We start from the raw sequence: 22,310 nt of genomic DNA on the forward strand, positions 1-22,310 counted from the left end.
CGGTGATGGCGCATGCTTAGGCGTGAAAGACACCGGTGAAAATTTCGCTCGGAAGTCATTCCAAGCTGAAAAAGAAATATAGGCTCATGCCGACGTTCCGACTGGGGAAGTTTCTCTTCTTCCGGGAGGGAGTCACAGCTACTTGGCGAAGTGCATATGAGTGGTAACGGCGACGGGGGGTTTCGGTCGTTTCGCGGGGCAGCCCTTTGGCAGTCATTACCTGGGCTTCGCGGGAGCGGGGTATGCTTATGTCCGCGTAACCGAGTAAGCGGACGAAGCAGCCACGAAAGAAAGAAAACGGAGAGGAGCGTCTAGCGAAGGGTGAAGTGGAGTACGACACGTGCGGCTACAGCGTCATCTCTCACTGCCTTTCCAACACACATATTTCTTGCGTCAACACCAACGAGCTCCCTCCCCCTGACGCTTTCCCCAGATGCTGTTCTACTCTCCACTAATCCAAACACAAAATGTAACAATATGCCGCGGCTCCCTTGTGCCGTGCTAATCCGAACAACGTGACATTTGCGCGGGAGGTGCAAACCCGATTTGCAGCATTATGGCCGGTGGTGGCGGCGCACTGCGATGTAGCAGCCGAGTAGCGCACGCAGCTTTTCGTTTGCTGATCCTGCGAACACTTCCTAAGACGCAGCAGAAATGCGGCGTGACCGAGACGACTGCAGCTCGCGCTCCGCAAAGATTTTATTTTACGGACTGTAGTAATCGTCAGTGCATTTTTTACGCCCGTCCGTGCTTCTGTTTATTTTTCGCAATCATCTGATAACCGCGCTGCTGCCGTTAACTCCCGACTGCGCAACTTGCCAAAGGGGCATCGGTGGAGGCGAGGGTGATGATAGTTGTGAAAGAGTGTTCAGTGGTGGTGAGGAGGAGCCCCTGAGCTCCGCCGAGTAAATCGATGACACCGGAATGAAAACTGGGAGGGGGGAGTACATATACTTCTTTGCAGTAATAAATAAATACTTTCGTCATTCCACTTGAATTCTAGCATGGAGTTTCGTAGCACGATGAGTGCTACCATGTATCATGCGAGTTAAATGTTAGCATGGGACCGAAGACACTGAAAGCCCAAAGGCATACAACGGCTGGGTTTACAAGCAAGGCTATGCACGCATCACCTGCTACATGGTGCAGCTTCAACAACCCCTTGAAATGATGGCTCTGTTAGGGTGCCTGTCTCTAGCAGCTACGTTTGTCGAGAAAAGTCTTTGGAGTTCTCCTACAGAATAAACTTAATCCGCATATTAGCATGCAAGAGCGGGGCGTAAGGCGCAAACTGCAAGCTGAGACGGACGTGCCACTGCCTACTTGAGGAGGGCTGCAACCCACATTCTGGAGTGTGTTCGAAGTTAACGTGTAAGGAGGGCTATAGAGACCACCCATACTGCGACAAACGTGAATGCGTTTAACTATCAAGAATTAGGTTGCCAAACTTAAGGTTTTTTTCTTGTCCCTGTTTCCACTCCCTGCAGGTTACCTTGTGCTGCACAATTTTTCTGTTGTTGCTGTCGATGAAGAAAGCATTGAAGCAGAGTGGTCCCCATGGTCTCCAAAGGTCGACAAAGGAGAAGGGAAACCTGATGGCTACATCATACAGTTTAAGGTATGGTAACGGGTACAAAAGGATCTTTTTCCAGAAGGCTGAAACTTAGAACCGAGAAAATTGTTTTTTTAACACAATTAGGTGCCCTAAGGAGCTTCTACTGAACTGGGTGGGGTTGGGAAATTAATAGACGCGTTTCACAGCTTAGGTTTGCAACTGAATACCCATATTAAGTCATCAGCTGATGGGGGGGGGGGGGTACAGTAAGCGATTTATCGGTCCATGATATATCTCCGTGTAATAGATCTTCACAAGTGTTATTTTGTACAACACACTACAGAGGCTGTGCAGTTGTTAATGATGATACTGGATGGTTGGAAATCCCTGTTCTTCTCGGGCCTTTTGGGGTTGGGGAAGAATATAAAGGCGCCAGTATAGCAGCAACATTTGGTTGCAAATGCAAATGCGTTTGTTATGAAAACGTGCGCACTGCATAAAATTGTGATTAGGTATGAAATGCTTAAACTTTTCAATAAACTGCAGTTACATGCAGCCTTTATGGTTCCTATATTTGACTCCTGCAGACCACTCACCCAATTAAAGAACAGACCGGCACATTGCATTGTGAAAGTCAGCCGGGTTTCCAATATATACAGAACGTTCTTGGGTGGTTCATGCATTATTGATGAATTCTTGAATCCTTTCCATCAGGAACTAGACAGAATGGAGTGGAACAGGACTGACCTTATCCCAGACCCAGGAAATGGAACGCTGTCGTACGCGATCACTGGCTTGAAACCGAACACGGATTATCAGGTTCAAGTGTTGGTGCACGACACCAGCGGGCACGTCCACTATCAGACGGCACATACGGAAAGGACAAAAACTCGGTGTGGAGGTCAGCGCAATCAATTATTCCTTTTTCATCTCGCATGCTGCATAAAAGGGGGGATCTCAGGGTTACACAGATGCAGTTTTATGGCCACATATGTACATCCACTAACCTGTGCTTCAAAAATGCGATAATGCACAGAAGACCCCTTTCATATGTAAGCAACTTAATTCCAATGAATTTGTGTCGCATTTGACTTAAAAACCAAGGCTTTTAAACTGTGAATATTTTAAACTGAGACGCGAGATTTTATAGCTGCCTTTATTAAGTGGACCTCAAAACACCCTGCAGTGCTTGGCTTCCTGCACCACGGCTGTCATTGTACTAAACTCTGGTATTGCCGGAGCTTGAATACAGTTAATATACAGTCGACTCGCGATAATTCAAACTCGAAGGGTCCTCAGGATTTTGTCTGAAATATCCGAAGCTTCAATTATAAGAAGTTCTCATGGATATGACTCCGGGGAAGGTGACAACACACATTATGATTAGGCGTTGGTTTAAATCACATTTTTTGTTTCTAAGTGTTTTTAAACCCTAAATGCACAAAATAAACAGAAAGAAAAGCATGAGGTCCACAAGCCGAATTCTGTGCCCGTCACTTTCCTAACTGCCGCGTCATTTTCATTTCTTCTTTTTTTTTTTTTTTTTGCTGAGACGCGACACGCGAATGCCTGATTGTGCGTTTTTCTTCTTTGTTTTTGTGACAGTGTACCGTGTTAGCTGGTGGTGTTGACCGTTAGCTGGTGTTGACTGCTTCAACAAGTGTAGGCACTCAATCATGTTCGGACTTTTTTGAGGCGTGCTTGTTGTTTTGGTTTCTAAGCCGCACCATAAAAACGGTAAATAAGGCTGGAAGGTTGAGCAACATCGTGGTCTATACCTTACTTGTGCTTCGTTTCAAACATTAGTTGAGTGGCAACGCTCTTTTCCTCAAAGGTTTGAGGCTCCTATTTCTCATTTTTCGACTATTATGATTATACACGCCCACAAATTTTCAAATAGTTGCAAGAAAGCAGTGGATAATTTCCAATATGGACACGCAAAAAGTAAGAATTAACCCAATGACGTATTTTGAATTAAGCGGCTTTTAAATAGATTGCAAGGATAGCGGGCCAACCAAAAATTTTAATTTTGTTTGAATTAACTGAAAGCACAAATTATCAGAGATTGAATTATCGCGAGTCTACTGTATTTTCATTTAATGCAAAGAGGTACTTATTGAGACCATTCCTCCAGTAGTGCTAGCTGGGTGCATCAGGAAAAATTCATATTCCGCTACACGGGCTGTGGCTAAGGCAGTTAGTTTAACAAATAGCCGTTTCTATATGCCCAAGAGGTTACAAATTGTGGCATTGGCTCCAGGTTTATAAAGGGGTACTGGATATATCTTGAGGGTCATCCACTGCAGCAGATGGTCCTGAAGATATATTGGTAAGGTATCGGCCTTTCTATTTTTTAGAGGCGATGCCCCGTAGCGTCTTGGGCTGTCAGCGTCTCCTGTTTTCATCGTATCATGTAGTCACAGTACTCAAACACAGGGCACCTGTTTTCCAATGGCTCATGCTAGAACGTAACACATACTACAAGAAAAGTGTACAATGAATAAGACTGGTTCAAAAAATCTGTCGAATTAAAGATGTGTGGTACACTCCCTGTCCACTTCAGCAATCGTCAATCACAAGCAGAAGCTGTTTGTATAAACGGGTTATAATTTTTTCTTACACTTAAGTATGCCCACCGGCTCTTGACGCTAGACCTGATCGGGTTGGGTGGTCGGTCGATCGAAGAAAAGGCAACTGTAACCTGGTGCCGGGGCCTCGTTGATCACCGAGGACGAGCCTCCAGGGTGGGCATTGCGCTGCGCCGCAGATAGGGCATGCCGATTTCTTACATACGGTTCAACGCAAGAGAGGGCGCCACCGCCTCAGCAAGCAAGCAATTTCTCCTCCTACCGGCACTTCTCTGGCGCCCAATCAGCGTGCACCATGTGTCAAGACAGAGACTTACAATCTTTGAATGCACACACTGCATGTTTCTCCCCTCCACATATTCCAGGTTTGGGGAGATGGCCCTAGACTTTTTGTTCATTTTCCAATCTCAATACGTGGCCCATTTGCGTGCGCTTTGGTCTGTTTCCTATGTAGCGATTTCCTTGGTGCGATTGGCCCTCGCTGGCCTTGCGCCATTAAAACCCATAGTATTCATCATCATCCACCAGTTACAATGCCCCCCTTTTTTGATTAGGGAACAAACGGGTTGAATACACCATAGAATAAATGAAGCGAAAGAAGGCTGGGCTTATGGTGATGCGGGGAAACCTAACCAAGCCCAATTTAACACAGCCTAGCCCCTCCTAGCCAGCCTCATTCAGGTTTCGCTAACTTGACTGTGCCTAGCATAGCCTATAGGCTGCCCCAGCCTAACTAGCCTAGCCTTAGCTAACCTGACCCAGCCTGCTAACCTGACCTAACCTGACCCAGCTAGGAAAGAATGGAACATACCCTACTGCCCCTGGCCTAACCGAGCATAATATTAGATTACCTTACTTCACCTCATCTTACCTGACAAACTTTGTTTAAACTAATGGGATCTTACCTTGCCTTACTTGGCCCTACCCTACCTTACTGAACTTTATAACCTATCCTAACCCAAACTTATCTTACCCTACCTTACCGGACTATACCCCACCCTATCCTACTCTATAGTAGTGACAATTACCTTACCTGAAATGATCTGACCTAACCTACTTTATCATGCCATACTCCGCCCTGCTCTACCCACCAAACATTACGTAATGTACCCTGATCTTACATTACTCAACTTTACCATATCTTATCCCACCCTGCCCGACCTAATTGAACTTTAGCTAATGTAACCTGGGCTTACTCTTTTACCTTTCCACACCCTTCCCCACTCTGCATTACCGAATTGATTTTTATTTCATATAACCTGATCTTAACTTGCTCTGCCCAAATTTACCATACCATGCACCACCCTATCTTACTTATCGAACTTTATCTAACCTGACCTTAACTTACCTTACATTATCCTGCTCTGTGCAATCCAAGCCAGCCTTTTTGTCAGTGCTACTGTCTATCTAAGACCATTTTCCTTGCTTCTTTCAGCCCCACTATCTCCACCCCACAGCTTTACGTATGAAGAAAAGCCAAGCAGGCGAACAACTGAGCTCAAGTGGCAAGTGAGACTCGTTTGCATGTTATGAAAATCAAAGTGTTTTGTTTTTATTTCTTTTTTGCAAGAGATAATGAATATGCCGAGATTAGGCGTAGAGCGGTGGGGGCGAAAATAGCGCCACCATGTTGACAACACATGCCAACCAGGCCACCATGCCACGTGGTCATTCTGTTCACCCTTGTATTGTGAACCTGTAACTTTGGTCTTAGAAAGTAGAGAGTTTTTTCTTTGGGTAGAATGAAATACATAGCAGTATATGTTGTATACAGCAGGGTGTAAAAGATGTCTGGGTGCAGGGATATTAGGATACTAAAAAACACTGGAATGTATTTTAGAAAAATTAGGTGACACTGTGCTGTAGTCACGAAAACATTGAACCACTGCCCCGGGAAGTGTAGCTAATTGCAGCATGCTGATTCATTTCATGATCGCAGACGAGATACAGTATTTAAAACACTGATTTTTTCTGTTCAGTTTAAATTACTTGTGCAAGTTATAATCTGTGCAGGGCAATTGTCGAGGCTGCTCATTATCTTAAGAACAAGAAGGGTCAAACCTAAATTCATGGTTCGAACAGCGTTAGAGCACCCGACCATGGCGGCGGTCAGGCCAGCGCTGCAGCAGAGGTTGCTAAGAATCTCTCGCTCTAGACAGGACGCCTTTAGAACATGACCCTGGCAACGTTCACCACACGCACCCTCTCGAATGAGAGAAGCTTAGCTGTAGCTTTAGAGGAGCTCCCGGACATTAAGTTGGATATTATAAGTTATAAGAACAAAAGACGGCTTCATGGAGTTTACTAGCGGGCATATTGTGTGCTACAGTGGGCCCCAAGAGAAGAAAGAACACGGGGTGGTATTTTCTATCCACAAAGAAATGGCAGGAAACGTGGAAAAATTCTTCAGCATTAGTGAGAGGGTCGCGGCCGTTGTGACCAAGATAAGCAAGCGTTACAGGCTAAAGATAGTACAGGCCTATGCACCAAAAACTAGTTACGAGGATGAAGCTGCAGACATTTTTCCCAAGAACTTGGAATCACCAGTGAAAACGAGAACAACACTGTCACGATTGTGATGGGACACTTTCACTCAAAAGTAGGTAAGAAGAAAAGAGAGAAAGGTCAGTGGGAAACTTTGGAATAGACAATCGCAACAGTCGAGGAGATACACTGGTGGGATTTGCAGAGAGGCACGACCTGAGTGTAATGAACAGTCTTCGGTAAATTAAGGAATAGGAAATGAACACGGAAAAGCCTTGATGGTGCAACAAAAAACAAAATTGACTTTATTATAAAGGACAACCCCGATACTGTGCAACACATAGAGGTGCGATAAAAGGCTTGAAGCAGCGATCATAGAGGGGTTAGATGCAAAGTAATGCTAATCTCAAAACAGGACATGAAAGGACATGAATATAGAATAACCCGTCAAAACCCATTCGTGCTTCGAAACGAGGAGAACAAGGATAGTGTTGACAGGCTAAACGACAACCTAAGCAACGACAATCACAGAGTCAGCAGCAGCCATGGGAGAAGCGGCATGTTGGAAAGAAACTAGAAAACTAAGAAAATGAACGAACTAGTTGTAAAACGTAAGAAGATGAAGGTGTCAACTGCAGCGGATCAAATTTAGTTATCAGAGCTGTCTAGATATATTAGCAGAAGTAAAACAAACGACGTACATTCGTGCATATATCATGGCAGTGATCGAGTAAATGCTGCAAATTGCAGGAAGTTTGAAAGCGACTAAGAGGAAGCTCACCATTGGCAAAGACAGATAGTACGCACTCAAAGATGAGCAGAGTAACATTACACACAACTTAGAAAAGATACTAAAAGTAGCAGAGCGATTCTACACCAGACTGCATTCCAGCGGCGTTACATCAGAGGAAACTACTGAGAGTACAAGCTTAACTTGCAAATTCACACTAGTTACGAAAGAGGAAGTTGGAAAGGCTCTCAAGGACATGGAAAGCGGAAAACCTGCAGGTGATGACGACAAAACGAAATTGTTATGAAAAGGTCGATAAATTATTTTCAGTATGCTTAAGTTCATTAAAGGGGCCCATAGCCTGGAAAAATGCCAACACAGTTAAGATTCTCATGAAGGGAGATACAAAAGATGTTAAAAATGACAGACCCATACCCGTACTGTCGGTTGTATACAAACCATTTACCAAAGTAATGTAGTTAATTGCATAAGTGACAGCACCGGTTTCAGGCAACCTAGACAGCAGGCTGGATTTAGGAAAGGGTACTCAACCATGGATAACATCCATGTTGTCAAGCAAGTGATAGAAAAATCCGCAGAGTACACTAAACCCCTTTGCAAGGCATTCATATTTTACGAGAAAGCGCCTGATTCCGTTCTCACCGAAGCCGTGCTAAAAAGCATTAAAGGAGCAGGGAATAGAAGAGACCTACATAAGACTTCTAGGGGACATCTATAAGGAATGCACGGGCAGGATAACGCTCCACAAGCAAAGCGATAAGTTGCCGACCCAAAAGGGTGTAACACAATGAGACACCATCTCGCCAAATAAAACTGTTCAGAACATGTCTAGAGGGGATATTCAGAAAGGTTTAGTGGGAAAACATAGCATTAAGGATAAAGAGGGACAACTTGAGCCATTTGGGGTTTGCGAACGACATAGTCTTGCTGAGTGAGACTGCCAAAATACATGCAAACAATGCTTGAGGAACTACAATCAGAAGGCACGGCCGTGGGGCTAAAAATAAACCTGTTTAAATGTGAAGAAATGAGGACTTCGGCTGGCCATGTAGTGAGGCGAACCGACAACCAGGGAACAATTAGGGCAACAGAGTGAATACCAAGAGATGGGTCTAGAAGAAAGAGAAGTCCAGTAATCTATTGGAGGGATGAAATAGAGAAATTCGGGGGTGAACTGTGGACTCGAGCAGCGCAGGACAGGCGCGGTTGGAGTTCAAGGAGGGAGGAATTCGTCCATCACTGGGCCTGAGTATTCTGATGATGATGAATATGGGTCAGTCACAATTCGAATAAAGGGAATTTATGGGAACAATCTCTTACGGTGCACTTAGTGGAGGTGACATAATACAAAAACATAATGCTCTTGTCATTTGCATACCCGGCTTGCGCAGTGACCCTATCAATGAGCAATTCTGCTGTTTATGCAACTAGTTTATTGACCGTTGATGTTCCGATTGGGGAAATTTTTATTCAATGGACATGCCTAGTTTGAATAGGCATATTGTACAAACCCAGGATTGTACAAGTAGGAACGTACAACATATGGGGAAATCAATATAAATGGTATACGTCCATCGTGCAGCCTAACAAAAGCTGTAATCGCAGATGTGCCCAACTGGCAGATTAAAAATAAAGCTCGATTAGTACTCACTAACAAATATCATGTAAAAATATTTGTCAGGAAATTTAAATGCCTTACAGGGCGTGTAGCTCGAGACGTTAATAGGCTCTATGCATTGTCACTAAATAAAGGCTTAGCTTATTTATTCGCTCTCGTCCCGATAAGACAAACTTTACGTCGATTTAATTCAGCAAATTCTGTATCGGTATGAGTAAGATGTGGCGGCCGTTTTTGTTGCATTATTTGAACACAAAAGGGCTTTTTGCTAAATGATTAAATTTTATGGAAAATGAGTTTGTAGATACATTTGTTTTAGTAGAAGAAGGAGCAATCTATGGTAATGAAGAAAATTAAAAAAACAAGTGTAACTAGCAGTGTTGTACGGAACGGCGTTACAAGGAACGGCGTTCCTGGAACTAGTTCCTTTTTGGAGGAACGGAGGAACGCCACCGTTCCATTAAGGGTCGGTGGAACTGTAACGGTAACTCGTTACGTTTTCGAAGGAACGGCAGTAACGGCGTTCCTGCCGTTACATCGCTAGGATTTGGCTGTTTTTGATGCGAAGGCTCGAGTACAAAAATCCACAAAGCGCTACTGCGTTTCTCTTCCTATGAGATGGTCAGTTTGCCCGCCCTTCAGCCGTACGTGCTTCCTCGAAGGTCAATGGCAGAAGAATAACCACGGAGCGGGCCGCAGCTTGTGCTTGCTTTCACGCTGGTTGCTTACGCGGCGTTCGACGGGTGACTAGCTTAGCCGCGAGAATGCTTTTCACCCTTCATCGTTTATCTGGGGAGGCCAGAATGCGCGTCTGGCCGATAGAATTGTTCCCTGGCGAAGAAAGAATAGAGAGTTTTAGCAGTCCGTCCGTTCTGTCGTATGCGTTGTTACTGGGTTGACCGGGACCCGTCTGGGCACTTGGGCATTCGTCGCGGTAGGGGAATTAGTTCCGCGGACCTGCCTTCGCCATGTCCGTGGCTCCGCACCCTTCCTACTCGCCCTTCCGCGCGCTCAGGAGCAGACCGGTCCCGGTAAACCCGGTAACAACGTAGCCAACGAAACGGACGGACTGCTAAACGGGATCCGGACATTTCGGTGTCAGACATTTCGGTCCAGGACGTTTCGGTGTGGACATTTCTGTGCACGGACATTTTGGTGCACGACGTCTTGGCCCAGACATTTTGAGTGAGGGGATGTCCCAGGCATTCTTTGAACATTTCAGCTTTAATATTGCAATTTCGTGACTTGATATGATTTTACGTTCGAGACTTGTGCTTGCGCTGCCGTTCGTGGAAACGATCGCTAAACCCTGGCGGAGCATTGCCACGTGAAACCCAATTTCTGTAGCAGATGTAAAAATTAACGTGGTTAATTTGGATCCGTTCAACCATTTTTTGTTATTTTAACATTCATGTGAACAACCCTAATACTTTAAATGTTATCAAAACGCTTTCCTTTCACTTCACCCAACGGTGCAAGACGCTGCTGCTTTTAGTCTGCTCCTCTCCCCCCCACCCCCAGCAAAATGTCCGCGAAAAAACAACAGGAAAACGAGGCGATTAGGCGCGTGTGCATTTCGTTTTAATTATTCTCTCAATCAATCTCGCCTTCGTTGTATTCGGTGTCAATTCTACTTAAAACTAACAAACGAACGATCGCACTTACGGTGGCGTTACTTAGGGGAGGGGAAAGCTGAGCCCCGCCGGCAATCATCCCCCTAAGTAGAGAGAGAGGGGTGTCACCTGTTCTTCACCATTGCGTCGACTCGACTTCGAAAACTTGAAGACGAATGTTGCCGCTGTCGTCACACTAGCCTATTCATTTTTTTTTCTCCTTATAATGGGAGGAAGCGATGTATATCTGGGGTGTCCATGATATGCGGGACTTGATGAGTTAATTACCAAGGGGGCGACTGAAGGCGCAGAAAGAGCGATTCCTGGAGTGGGGGCGCCGTCGATATGACCGCAACGCGCGGAAGGGCGTAGCCAGCAAACGATAGTGGCCATTGTGTTCTCAGCGGCTTTTTGGGTGGCTTTTTGTGTCACATTATAGAGGTTTCGTGCGCCCATGGTGAAGGTAAAGCTTTTTCTCTGTTTTAAACGCGAAGTGTGCTATGTCATTGTTCTGAATGTATCGCCCAATTCCTGCAAACGCCTCCACTAAGAGGCTAGCAGCATGTGCTAAATAAAAAGTAAGAAATCACTGCGGTGACGCTTCGGAGTTCGGAGACCTTGAACTCCACCACGCCAGTAGGATTTTCAGGGGAAACCGAAAATAATATAACTGAAAAAGAAATCTCGTCGAGATTCGAGCGTACAGGCGGGAGGTGAGAGGTTGGGGGGGGGGGGGGCGCTAGAACAAAGAATTAAAATGCGGTAAATGTAGGCTTGTAAACATTAAACGAAGGCTGGTTGTCCCGAACACAATGGGTGGAATTTGTATGCACAACCGGTACGCGCTTAATGAGCATTTAGGCCATTAGAACCTGCGGCTGTTTTCCAAAAGGCCCGTTTTTCCTCCCCAACAATATCCTAGACCAGTGTTCGCGAATTCATTTTAGCAAGGCAGCCCAGCCTACGTAACACTCTTCATAAGGTTTTCTTCATTCTGGGGGGCTAGCTAATGTTTGTTACTTTTTGGATATTGAGAGTGTGCATGTAATTTATGTAATTTGAGGGTGTGTAATTTAAAAAAAATACAAAAGAGGCGGTAGACCATCGTAAACACGGGTAATTGTCTTAGCTAAAAAAGAGCGAATATAAATTAACAACCTGTCATAAATGAAAAAAAAAACGTGTGCTAAAGAATTCAATCGGCTGCATAACAGGTGTCCCCAGGAAGAGGTATTAAACAAAAATATATAAATGTAGAATTTCTAAAAATCCCTGGTAAAGATCGAACATGGCATCAATCAAAAAAATAAATTCACTGCTCCAAATTGTTGTCCATAACCCAAGTTAAGAAGAAATAATAATATAACGGCTGTCACAAACAGGCAAGCACCGGATAATTTGGTCGCCGAAATGTCCGTACATCGAAATGTCCGTACACCGAAATGGGCGTGCACCGAAACGCCCGTACACCGATATGTCCCTACACTGATATATCCGTACACCGACATTTCCGCACCCAAATATCCTGCACCGAAATGTCCTCGAGCCGTCTGGAGTTTGTCCGGTGCTCTCTGAAAAAATTCGCCTAGGAGCGTTTCTTTTGATTATCTTTACCTCCAGATAATCTGCTGCCGGTGGTGTTAATATTCGTATAATATACGTAGTTCGATGTAAGTTTTAAATGTCTCACTTAATTTCAACCCAGGATTTTTCTACACTATATTTTAATTAAAAAACTTAATTGTAACGTTAATGTAACGAAACGTTCCAATTTTCGAAGTGGAACTGGAACGCGTTCCTTTCGCAATAAAGGAACTTGTAACGGGAACTCGTTTCAAAATTGGCAAGGAACGAGGAACGAGCTTTCGTTCCTATTTTGGAGGAACGTGTACAACACTGGTAACTAGTAGCATACATGAACGGAACTCTGTTATTGTTCTTGGTAGTAAAGTCAAGCTGAACCGTTGGTATGGGCCACAGGTGTCGATAAAGTGACATTTGCAAATTAGTTTTTTTCAGGAAAAAATGAATGAGAGCAAACGATTAAACAAAATGGTGCAAGAAGGTCACTTCAAAGTGCACAAGGAATTGCAATCAGCCAGCAAACTACTGCTGCTGCCAGGTATCGCCCTTTGGTTTCCATGTTAGGGCGTATATATAAATTAATGCACTCAAGGGAATGCACTGTGAAAGCGTGTGGTAGGAGCTAGCTCACGAACTCGTCACGTTATGGTGCATAGCTGATTCCCTGGGTATGTTAGAGATTTTGGCATGGTGGCTCATAACCTCCCTCGAGTCTCTAGCACTTTTTCAAAAATGTGACCTTTGTGCATCGAACTCTTTTTTGTGTGTTAGATTTTTTGTGTTTTTGTGTGTAATAGTTGCGGGACTCTTAGAGTTTTTGTGTTTTTGGGTGTCAGAGTTGCATGACTCTTCTTTCAGCTTCCCCGCATGTCGGAATGGCAGTGTGATTATGTGAGCACTGAGGTCAGAGTCAATGACGGTGAACCCAGCGTCACGGCAGCTACCCAACAGACTTTTCCAACCACACCGTTTACGGCCTACCGCATTCAAGCCCGCCTCGTGACACAAGGGGGAAAGTACGGTCCTTTCTCAGACCCTTTTGAGTTCACCACTGCTGAAGCAGGTAAGAACTCTTAGCAAATTCAAGTTCTCTGTCAGTTGTGTATTACCAGGCTGGGATTTCGCATTTCCCGTTGCGTTTGTCACTTTTCGTGCTCAGTATCTCAGGGTAACCCGGTAAGTTCCTTATTGAGTGGGGCTGTGGAACATGTAAGGTTTCTAAAGTTATAAGAAAAGAAGTTTTGAATCTGAAAGGGTCTCATTCTTTGTGATATTCTTGGATCTATTAAAAAATAAAACTTGTTACCGTGCGAGACGGAACTGAAACAAATGCCAGGGGGAAAAGTCCTGCAAAGCCTGCTTCTGCCTGTTATATAAAATTGTCTTCATCAGTTCCCATTTTTCCTGGATCACAATTATTAACAATGACGTAGGTAATCCTCGTAAGTTTAATATTGTTACTCAGTGGCATGACGGTGAATAGAACCATGGCCGATGAGATGGGGATTTAATGGGCGAACACGTTTGCAGAAGCACAGGGTGGCTATGAACACTTCGTCTACCATCTTCAAAATTGGGTGACCATGCCGTAGGGCTTCAGAGACCACTTTTGTACTTCTTGGAGCAATATTTTGTGAAGGTAACCGAAGGTTAATTTTAATGTTATTTTGTAGCAACAAATGTTTTTTAGAACAGCGGGAAGCAGCAGATAACTGTGGATTCTTTTTGCATTAAATTTTTTATCGCGTCACTGGTGGCAAAAAAGCTTATTGAACCATTTAAACTTTAAGTAAACCAGGGGAAACTTGCACCAAGGTGTGTATGCAGAGCTTATATCCGTTATGAAAAGAAGCGAAAAAGGGGATGCATTTCCTTTCAAACAGCTGTTCATCACAGCTCAAAGCTTCTCAACAGGAGCAATAAGAGGCATTGCCCGACAAGGTACAAAAGTTAGCTTCTCCACCAACAAAAGGCTCCCAGAACCCAGAGATGACGCTGCCCGTCTAATAGATGTCTGTTCTAATTATTCCTAGCAGCTAGCTAGGCAGCCAAACGATGCATCCCCATAACGTTACGCCCTCTTGCCGGCTCCATTGAAAAGGGCTTTGTGTTCAGGTTGTGATGAGGCCAAGAATCGGCAGCAAGTCAGAGCAATACTGTGGGAGCATGTGTGATAGTGCAAAGTAGAATTAAGAGTAGGATAACACATATCGTACGGGAGGGATGAGGACAACCAACGAGAGCCCGATGCTGCTTCTTTTTATAGAGAACTGTGGCAGATTTGTGTATTGGAAAGCTGTGTGGGCACACACTAAGGACACACCCGTCACTTGTTATCATCTCCTATGTTCTTGCCAGTTTTTTGGAAGGAGGAATCGGAGGAAAAAGTTCATGCATTTGTCGACTGATTTTTCGACTTTCCCTCGCCATTTAGTTTCGTCGAATTCTCGTGTACCAGCCCCCAAGGAGGTGTCCAGCCTCTCTCTGCTAAAGCGAACCCCAAAGGTGTACCAGTTGCAATGGAAGCCGCCCACTGTGACCAACGGAAACCTGCGCTTCTACCATCTGCGCATCGGTGTAATTGGACTCTACCTGCGGAACTGCCCCGACTTCCAAGCTCCCGAGATAGTCAACGCCTCTGTGCCGGCCAACGTGACGTCAATCGAAGTCAGGAACGTGACGGCTGGTGCGACGTACAGCGTCTCCATACAGGACACAACAGTCGAGGATGGGCCCTGGAGAGACTATTACTTCGTCACCGCCGAGGAGGGTTTGTTGCCTCTGGGTTTCTTCTATTTGAGCTCCCTAAAAACGCTTTAGTATTGATGGGGCTGCTGTAAGGTGTAATCAAATAAGAAAATATTTAAATAATAGAATCATCGCACTTGTGCTGCTGTCGGTGAAGCGATATTCATTATGGTTTGCGGTCAACTGGATTGAACCTTGAGACAGCTTTACTACGCTTGGACACTCGCCCTGTGTCCGAACAAAAGATTTTGGGCACGTAGGCTGACAACAGGAAGCAAATCCTAACCGTTAAAGCCCTGCTTACATTTCTTGGTGACTCCTCTTTGTATTCTGGCTTCTAGGCTGCGACAAAATTGAACAGACTGCGAAATAATGTCTGAGCAGTTTTTTTTTTTTCATGGTTGATAGTCATGTGCTGAAAAGTGAACGGTCGTCATCTGATTCAGCGCCCCGTTGTACGTGAGACGTTTGTTGGTTTTACGGCTTGTACATAGTTCTTTTGTAGCTTTCATTGTAATTTCCCATACCTTCTATGTTCCTTCCTTTCTCTTTCTGTCCCCAGTACCCTCCCCCCAGTGGGAAGTAGCAAGCCCAAGATCAATTTCTCAGGCCGACCTCTTCTCCTTTTCAATAAATATTTACTCTCTCTCTCTCTCTCTCTCCCAGTTGGGATGGATTTGAAAACATCATCCCAGCTTCACCGACTTAACGCCGCGAACGTTGATATTGACAGCCAAGCTGCCTGGTGTTCCCTAATTGCAAAGTTAAGCTTCGTAGACTTTCTGAAAGCCAGCAGATTAATTTGCACTAGCCAAGACTGGTTGAGCAGTTATTTATCCGCTTGGCCATGGCTTCCATATTCCTCGCGCGCGCGCTTCTGGATTCACTTGACGATGCTGTGCCTGTCCGCGTGCCAACTCTCGCTGGAACTCCCGACAGGTGTTGTCTTCATGCGGGGAGCGCGCAAATTGTCCCGTTTTCCAGCCGCTCAAGAAACGACCGCCAAGCGCACTCGTCGATACACCGTTCCAACGAGGGCACCTCCATATTGCGCGCGCACCGCCCTCTGGTATCAAGCCGATTTGCTGGCATTGGCGTTTGCTCCGAGGCACGTGGGCGCCAGTGGCGCATTGGTGAATTATTGTAGCGCGTTGTACGTTCTTTTCTGTAATATACTGTAAATGATAAAGTTGTTGCGTATAACCAGTTTAAGCGATCTGGCTTAAAATGGCAGCTTTTTGGGCTGTGGTGGGGCTGAAATTCGCCTTGAGGTACTGTGGTCCACGGTGGGTAAACGATGCCGTGTCGAAAATACGTTTGCAATACATTTCCCAGTTTTTTTGTTTACATGTATGTGTCCGGGATCCCTTTAACGGGTATTTTGATCGCTTTACTGCAAAAACGGATGTTTGTTAAAACGATATAACCGTGATACGCTCGGCGCCCATGGGCAACAAGCAGAAGCACGTGTCGGTGTAACAGGCTTCTAGCTTCATATCCCAGCAGGGTTTATACAGGTAGTTTTTGGGTGAACTTAGTAAGTATTTGGCATATTACATAGTTTGTATTAAATTTTATCGATATATCATCTCCTCACCCTCAGCCACCACTGCCGCCAACTATATACAAAACTTCCTCCCTCTAGAATTTCAAGCTGCTCTGCAGCACAATTTAGCGTGGAACTAATGTACCACATAAATAAAATAAACAACACAGCTCTTGCAAAGCCTTATATAAGGACTTATTAAGCGTCTGCCATTGGGCAGCCAGACAAGCGTTCGTTTTGCGTTGCTTAGTTTGATGTTGCCGACAAAGAGACATCACATTTGGGTAATATAGTGAACTCTTGGCTGGAGTGAGTGAGTGAGTGAGTGAGTGAGTGAGTGAGTGAGTGAGTGAGTGAGTGAGTGAGTGAGTAGTGAGTGAGTGAGTGAGTGAGTGAGTGAGTGAGTGAGTGAGTGAGTGAGTGAGTGAGTGAGTGAGTGAGTGAGTGAGTGAGTGAACAACTTTATTTTGCCTGAGTCAGGATGGGTGAAGAAGGAGAAAGGAATCCCCTTTAGTAGCCCCCCTTCCCCTCAGATTGGCTGGGGAAAGGGATCCTAGGGAGGTAGTAGTCACTGTGAAAATCATTAAGGCCAGCCCACGTAATACTCCGAGCTCGGTATGCCGCAATGTGACTGCAGCAACGTTGGATATGAAACTAATACCGTCCGCGGCACAGGCGAGTTTCAGTGACCCATTTTAGTTTGCAATGAAGGTATAAAAATTATCTTCCACTAATCCAAAATAGATGTACAGCAGAGCTCAGCAGAACAAAATTGCCAATATATTTTGTGTTGAAGCACGCAAGCAACTCACAAGCTGCTACTCTGGCTCATTTACTAGCAACATTTTACTAAAATAATGGGTAAATTAGTGGTAAACCCACACGCGTCATACCTACAAAGCGTAGTCAAGGCAAAGGAGCGGCCGCGCCAGGCCTGCCTTGATCGCTGCGCACACTCCAGAGAGGGAGAAAGGCGGCTCAGGCACCGCGACTGCTGAGTGCAAGGATATGTTTATCTCTTTCTCGATGGAACGGTATATATTTGCGCGCTCCTCCCAACCATCTGTTGCGCACGTGCACAATGGCAGACTCTTCTCCTCCTCTCCTTGGTTCCACCCATCTGATCTGTGCTTCGCACCGTGCTCTCCCCATCTCCACTTGCAGCACCCGTGTTACCACCCCTCGTCTAGTCAAAGCCTCGACCAAGAACAGCTTCGCTGTTCAAAAAAATCTGCACTACATACAAGGCTTTGTACAACAAACATGGTCAAATGCTGACTGTGGACCTAATATAATCCTGCCAACTGAAAAGGGAAAAACGGGAGGTCCTCGCTTCACTTTGAGCAGCATTGCGGTGCCATGCTCGAAGCTGTACATGATGTTTGGTAGAGAAGGAACGACGTAGTCTTTGTAGGAATGGAATGATGAATCATATTATAGTGCTGCTATTCGCTGTTTGAAGGAGTAAGATGTTAAGCCGTATCATGATCCCAATTTCCAGTAATGCTTCCAGCATTAAAAAGAAAGTAGAGGTAACCCCACAATAGATTTTATTCCTGGAAAAATGAGCGTCGGAGCCCCGTCAGTGATTGTGTTGATTAAATTAGGCCTTTTTTGTTACGCCGTTTTCTCAGAGCTGCTTTTATTATACCCATTATTTGCTCGTGACATTCTTGCGCTGTTGAAAACCTTTTTTTTCCAGTACCCGAGGCCCCACCACGCCTCGATGCGCCTCAAGTAGGCGATAGGTCGGCGCTGGTGTCGTGGCGGGAACCCGACTGCCTACTGGCTAATGGCGTCATCACCGGCTACCGACTCGTACGCTCGTCCACGGCCGATTGGGAGCCGATTGCAGTCTCGTCAGAGGTGGCCGCAAACACCGTGACCATGAATGACCTCACGCCGTTCACCGAATACACGGTCACCATTTTTGCCGAGAACAGTGTTGGCACTGGACCGGGCGCCAACGTCACATTCACGACTTTGCCTGCTGGTATGTTTACGAGCGGTATTCCTTTAAACCAGGTTTAGCGTGCATTTTGGGAAACTTTCTTGGTGTTCACACCTCATATTGTGGGTTAGAGGTTTTGAGGCCTCGTGTTGCCGACACACTTAATCCCCACGGTTTCACGCAAAACGTGCCACACGGGTCATTCATCACATATGGAAATCTTATAGCATCAGCTGTCAGTGGTCGATTGCTGCGATCCTGGTGTGAAATGTTTCATACATCATGTTGATGCCTGGCTTAGATGGGTACACCCCATGCACGCACACATCCATATTTTTCAATGGCAAACGCCAACCGCGGTGGCTCAGTGAATAAGGCATTGCGCTGCTAAGCCACAGGACAGGGGTTTGATTCCCAGTCGCTGCAGCCTCTTTTCAGACGAAGGAGAAAACAAAAACGCCCATATCGAGATTTCAGCCGTGGCCAAAATTAATCCGGAGAGTGGCGTACACAAAGGGGGGCCCAAGGGGCTGTGGCCCCCTGCGAAATGTTTAGTTAGGGGGGTTGATAAATAGAGCACTTAGTCCGCCTAAAATCAAATGACGAATAGTGATCATTACTTTTCTGCCGCAAGTGACGCACTCATGAAATTTCTGGAAATTCGACGTTTGCTCCAACCCAACCATCAGCCATTTCCCAATGGCTCTGAAAGAATATACATGTTCGGAAGGCTAACTAGAGCTCGCCCCATAGACTCCTGTTTTGTTTTGATGTTTTGATTTATTTATGTTTTGTTTTTGTTTGTTTTCAAATCCCTCCCTCGGTTATTTTTTTTGGAGGGGGGGGGGAGGGGCGGGGGAGGTGTCCGGCCCCTTCCAAAGCAAAATGCTGCTCCCGCCACTGATCCGGAGCCTCCACCATGGTGCACCTTATTTCCCAGGGGTAGCTTCGGTGCGTTAAACCACCAAAATTTAAGTTTGTTTTGTTTTGTAATGAAAAAGTGGGATGTCAATGCCTCACTTCTATGTCTTAGATCCTTTTGACTCGATCAGCTACAATTACAAAAGCGGTAACCATCAAACAACCAATAATTTCAGTCAATATTACCTAACATTTTCTCTCTTATTTTTCGAGTAGATATTTTTTAATGTACAAGGACACTAAGTGTTACTTCAACTTGCTCGTGTAAGGAAGTTTCGGAGTGTTTATTAGTGGAACATTTAATGAACAGTGTGAGGAAATACTGTATAGCATTGCTAACAACAAACAGCAGCCGTGCTTCTTTGCACAATGCGACACATAATAATTTTGCCTAATAATAATCGTAGAACACCCCATACTGCACCACAATCTCAACTAGAATTACGTATTTATCACAATAAATGAAATTTGCCACATAGGTAATCGGTACTTTAAAAGGGACACTGAAATGATTTGTAAACATTGTGGAATTACTTCCGAAAATTGCAGTCCGGAGTCTCTAGGCCATGTTTCGACCACTCTCGCTGCGGGTACGCGGCTCTATTGAGTGGAAAAATCAATTCGAAATGCTGTCCTTTTCTCCGCAACCTCCTTGCCAATTTCTATGATGTTTCGTATGACGGCAAAACAAGATGGTTTGTCTTGGTGGCGCTACTGCCCGGCTCACCGACCCTCCGACAGAATCAGTCCGAACAGCGTTTAGTCGGTCTCCAGCTGGCAGCTCATCGCAATTCATTCGCTCAGTTCAAACTGAGCCACGGCGCGCTTGTGCCTGGAAGAACGTGCTTTTAGTTTGTTAGTTTGTAGACTGCATCAAGCTCGAAGTCAAAGTCGCTCCACACAGGCGCACATGCGACGCTTCGATGGCTGGTAGGCTACTAGAAAGTTCTAAGGCCAATTGCCGGCGGGAGAAGAGTCAGCGAAGTTAATATAGGTACTAGGGAAATAAAATTAACAGGAACTTTTACTGTACAGCGTACAAACAGGTTTCAACAAGCACTTTTTGCGCTGGGCGAACTAGCACAGCTGTCAGCAGCACGACCACACATCTGCGAGCGCCTTTTCTTTTAAGCAATGAAGTCCATATAGATGAGATATTGTGGGAATGCGGGCGACACTTACTACACGAGCGCTATACAAGAAATAGTCATCTAAGCTGCTTGAAATGCGAAAACTGAATGTGAAAATGTGGTTGATTGTTCTTTCATGGGAATCGGTAAAAGCCGAAAGTGAAATGGGCCTTCACAGGAGCATTGGAATGTTTATTGTGGATCGATATGAATTGCACATCACGATATTTCGTCGGTATGGCACCGTTAGACGCATCAACATTAGACACTGGATTACACGAGCCGGATCATTGCGTAACTCTGATTGAAACCCCAGGCCCTCGCACACTGTGTGAACGAAACCGAGCGGGTTGTCAGCGAATCGTTTGGTGAAGTCACGGTCCGCTACATGATTTGCGGGTCGGAAGCTGTCTTGTGGGTGCGCTTGGCAGGCGACATCCTGCTGGCGAGCGATGTCCTGCTGGCGGGTCGCTTCGGCAAAGGTTCGGCATAGGTGCATTGGTCCTGCCCCGTGGCGTGTACGCCAGACGCTTGCGTTCAAACGAGCTCAGCTTGTGGAACGCCGCCGGTGTTCCACACAGGCAGCGGACGGTTAAACACAGCCGTTTTCGCAGCTATACGCTGCCCTTTGAGGCAGCAACTATTGGCGCTCATTAGCGTCATGACGCACTACTTCCATTCACCTCTCCAAGATGGCAGCACAGTCTTAATGAAAAAGTTAGAGGGAAGGTCATAAGTCGGCACAGCATATCACACTTCTCGTTGAGGCCAGAGTGATCGTGGGCCGGAATCCTGGGGCCGCCGCGCCAATTGAACTTATTCTGGGCATGTTATTTTCGTGATAGATATGACGTCGGTGAGGTTTGTGTAGCCCGATATAAGACACTTTCGTGCTGAAATGTGAACTGGCTCTAAATGATATACTTTATATTTCCGCCCCTGGCATCACTGGCTTATGGCGGAGTGGTCTGGAGTGCTGTAAGCATATTGTTTCGCAAGCCGCAAGTTGTAATCCCCGATAGTGCTTTTTTAAAGTTGATGTATTTGTTTTTGGGCACTGTTTTCTATACTGCATTCTCCATTCTTGCTCTGTAATGCTCACTGCTCTGCGATCAAGTTCGCAGAACTAGTGCATACTGACACTGGCGCACTGGCGAGTTCTGGTTGGCGTGCTGTTGCCAGAAGCGCCGACTGCTTGTGGGCAGTGGGCATATTCTGGAATCAGCAGACCCTTGGCCTGGTGTAAACACGCTTTTTACGACACAGGCATGAGCCAGGCAAGCTCCAAAGATGGGGGGAAAACGAATCGCATTTGAGCGTCTGCGGTGACGTGGAGGCCGTTCATCCACTGCATACACCTGGGCTAGTGATTGGTACGATTCCAAGCTGTGCTGTTAGGCTTATCTGACGCATTTTCTCTGACGCGCTTATCTGACGACAACATGGAAGAAGCGCGGTATATCGATTACTGAGATGTCAAGAATGTCTATCCAACGATTAGGTTGGATGCCAAGCACGTTGTTTTACAGAACCTAAACCAAAACTGGTTTGAATTCTAATCTTGGAAATCGTCCAAACACGTAGCACCTTTTACTGACACCACTGCTGTTTGTGCGGCCGCCGCATACCGCGCGTAGCAGTTTTTTTTTTCCTTTCAGGTTTTATAAAATAAACACCGCCTTATCACCCGGATGAACGATTAAAAGTGTGTTTATTTGAGCCACTCTACGTAGTGCAAGCGAAAATGGGAGCTTGACAAATTTACTTCAGTGAGCCTTTAAGGCCAGAAACCGTCATTGTTGCGGTTATTGCAGTTGTCTG

The 22,310-nt window shown here is 45.5% G+C and overlaps 1 protein-coding gene across 1 annotated transcript in view; it reads left to right on the forward strand.

The window, feature by feature from the left end:
• LOC144163155 (protein sidekick-1-like) overlaps positions 1-22,310 on the forward strand; it is a 147,295-nt gene that overhangs the window by 72,137 nt on the left and 52,848 nt on the right. The window contains exons 11-16 of the mRNA XM_077693975.1: positions 1,488-1,618; positions 2,270-2,456; positions 5,579-5,652; positions 13,052-13,256; positions 14,628-14,963; positions 18,190-18,480. Coding sequence (XP_077550101.1) covers positions 1,488-1,618; positions 2,270-2,456; positions 5,579-5,652; positions 13,052-13,256; positions 14,628-14,963; positions 18,190-18,480 — 1,224 coding nt within the window. The remainder of the gene's footprint in view (positions 1-1,487; positions 1,619-2,269; positions 2,457-5,578; positions 5,653-13,051; positions 13,257-14,627; positions 14,964-18,189; positions 18,481-22,310) is intronic.

Source organism: Haemaphysalis longicornis, unplaced genomic scaffold (genome assembly GCF_048455015.1).
Source record: "Haemaphysalis longicornis isolate Haplotype H1 unplaced genomic scaffold, Haemaphysalis longicornis Haplotype H1 scaffold_12, whole genome shotgun sequence".
In the NCBI taxonomy this organism is placed as follows: domain Eukaryota; kingdom Metazoa; phylum Arthropoda; class Arachnida; order Ixodida; family Ixodidae; genus Haemaphysalis; species Haemaphysalis longicornis.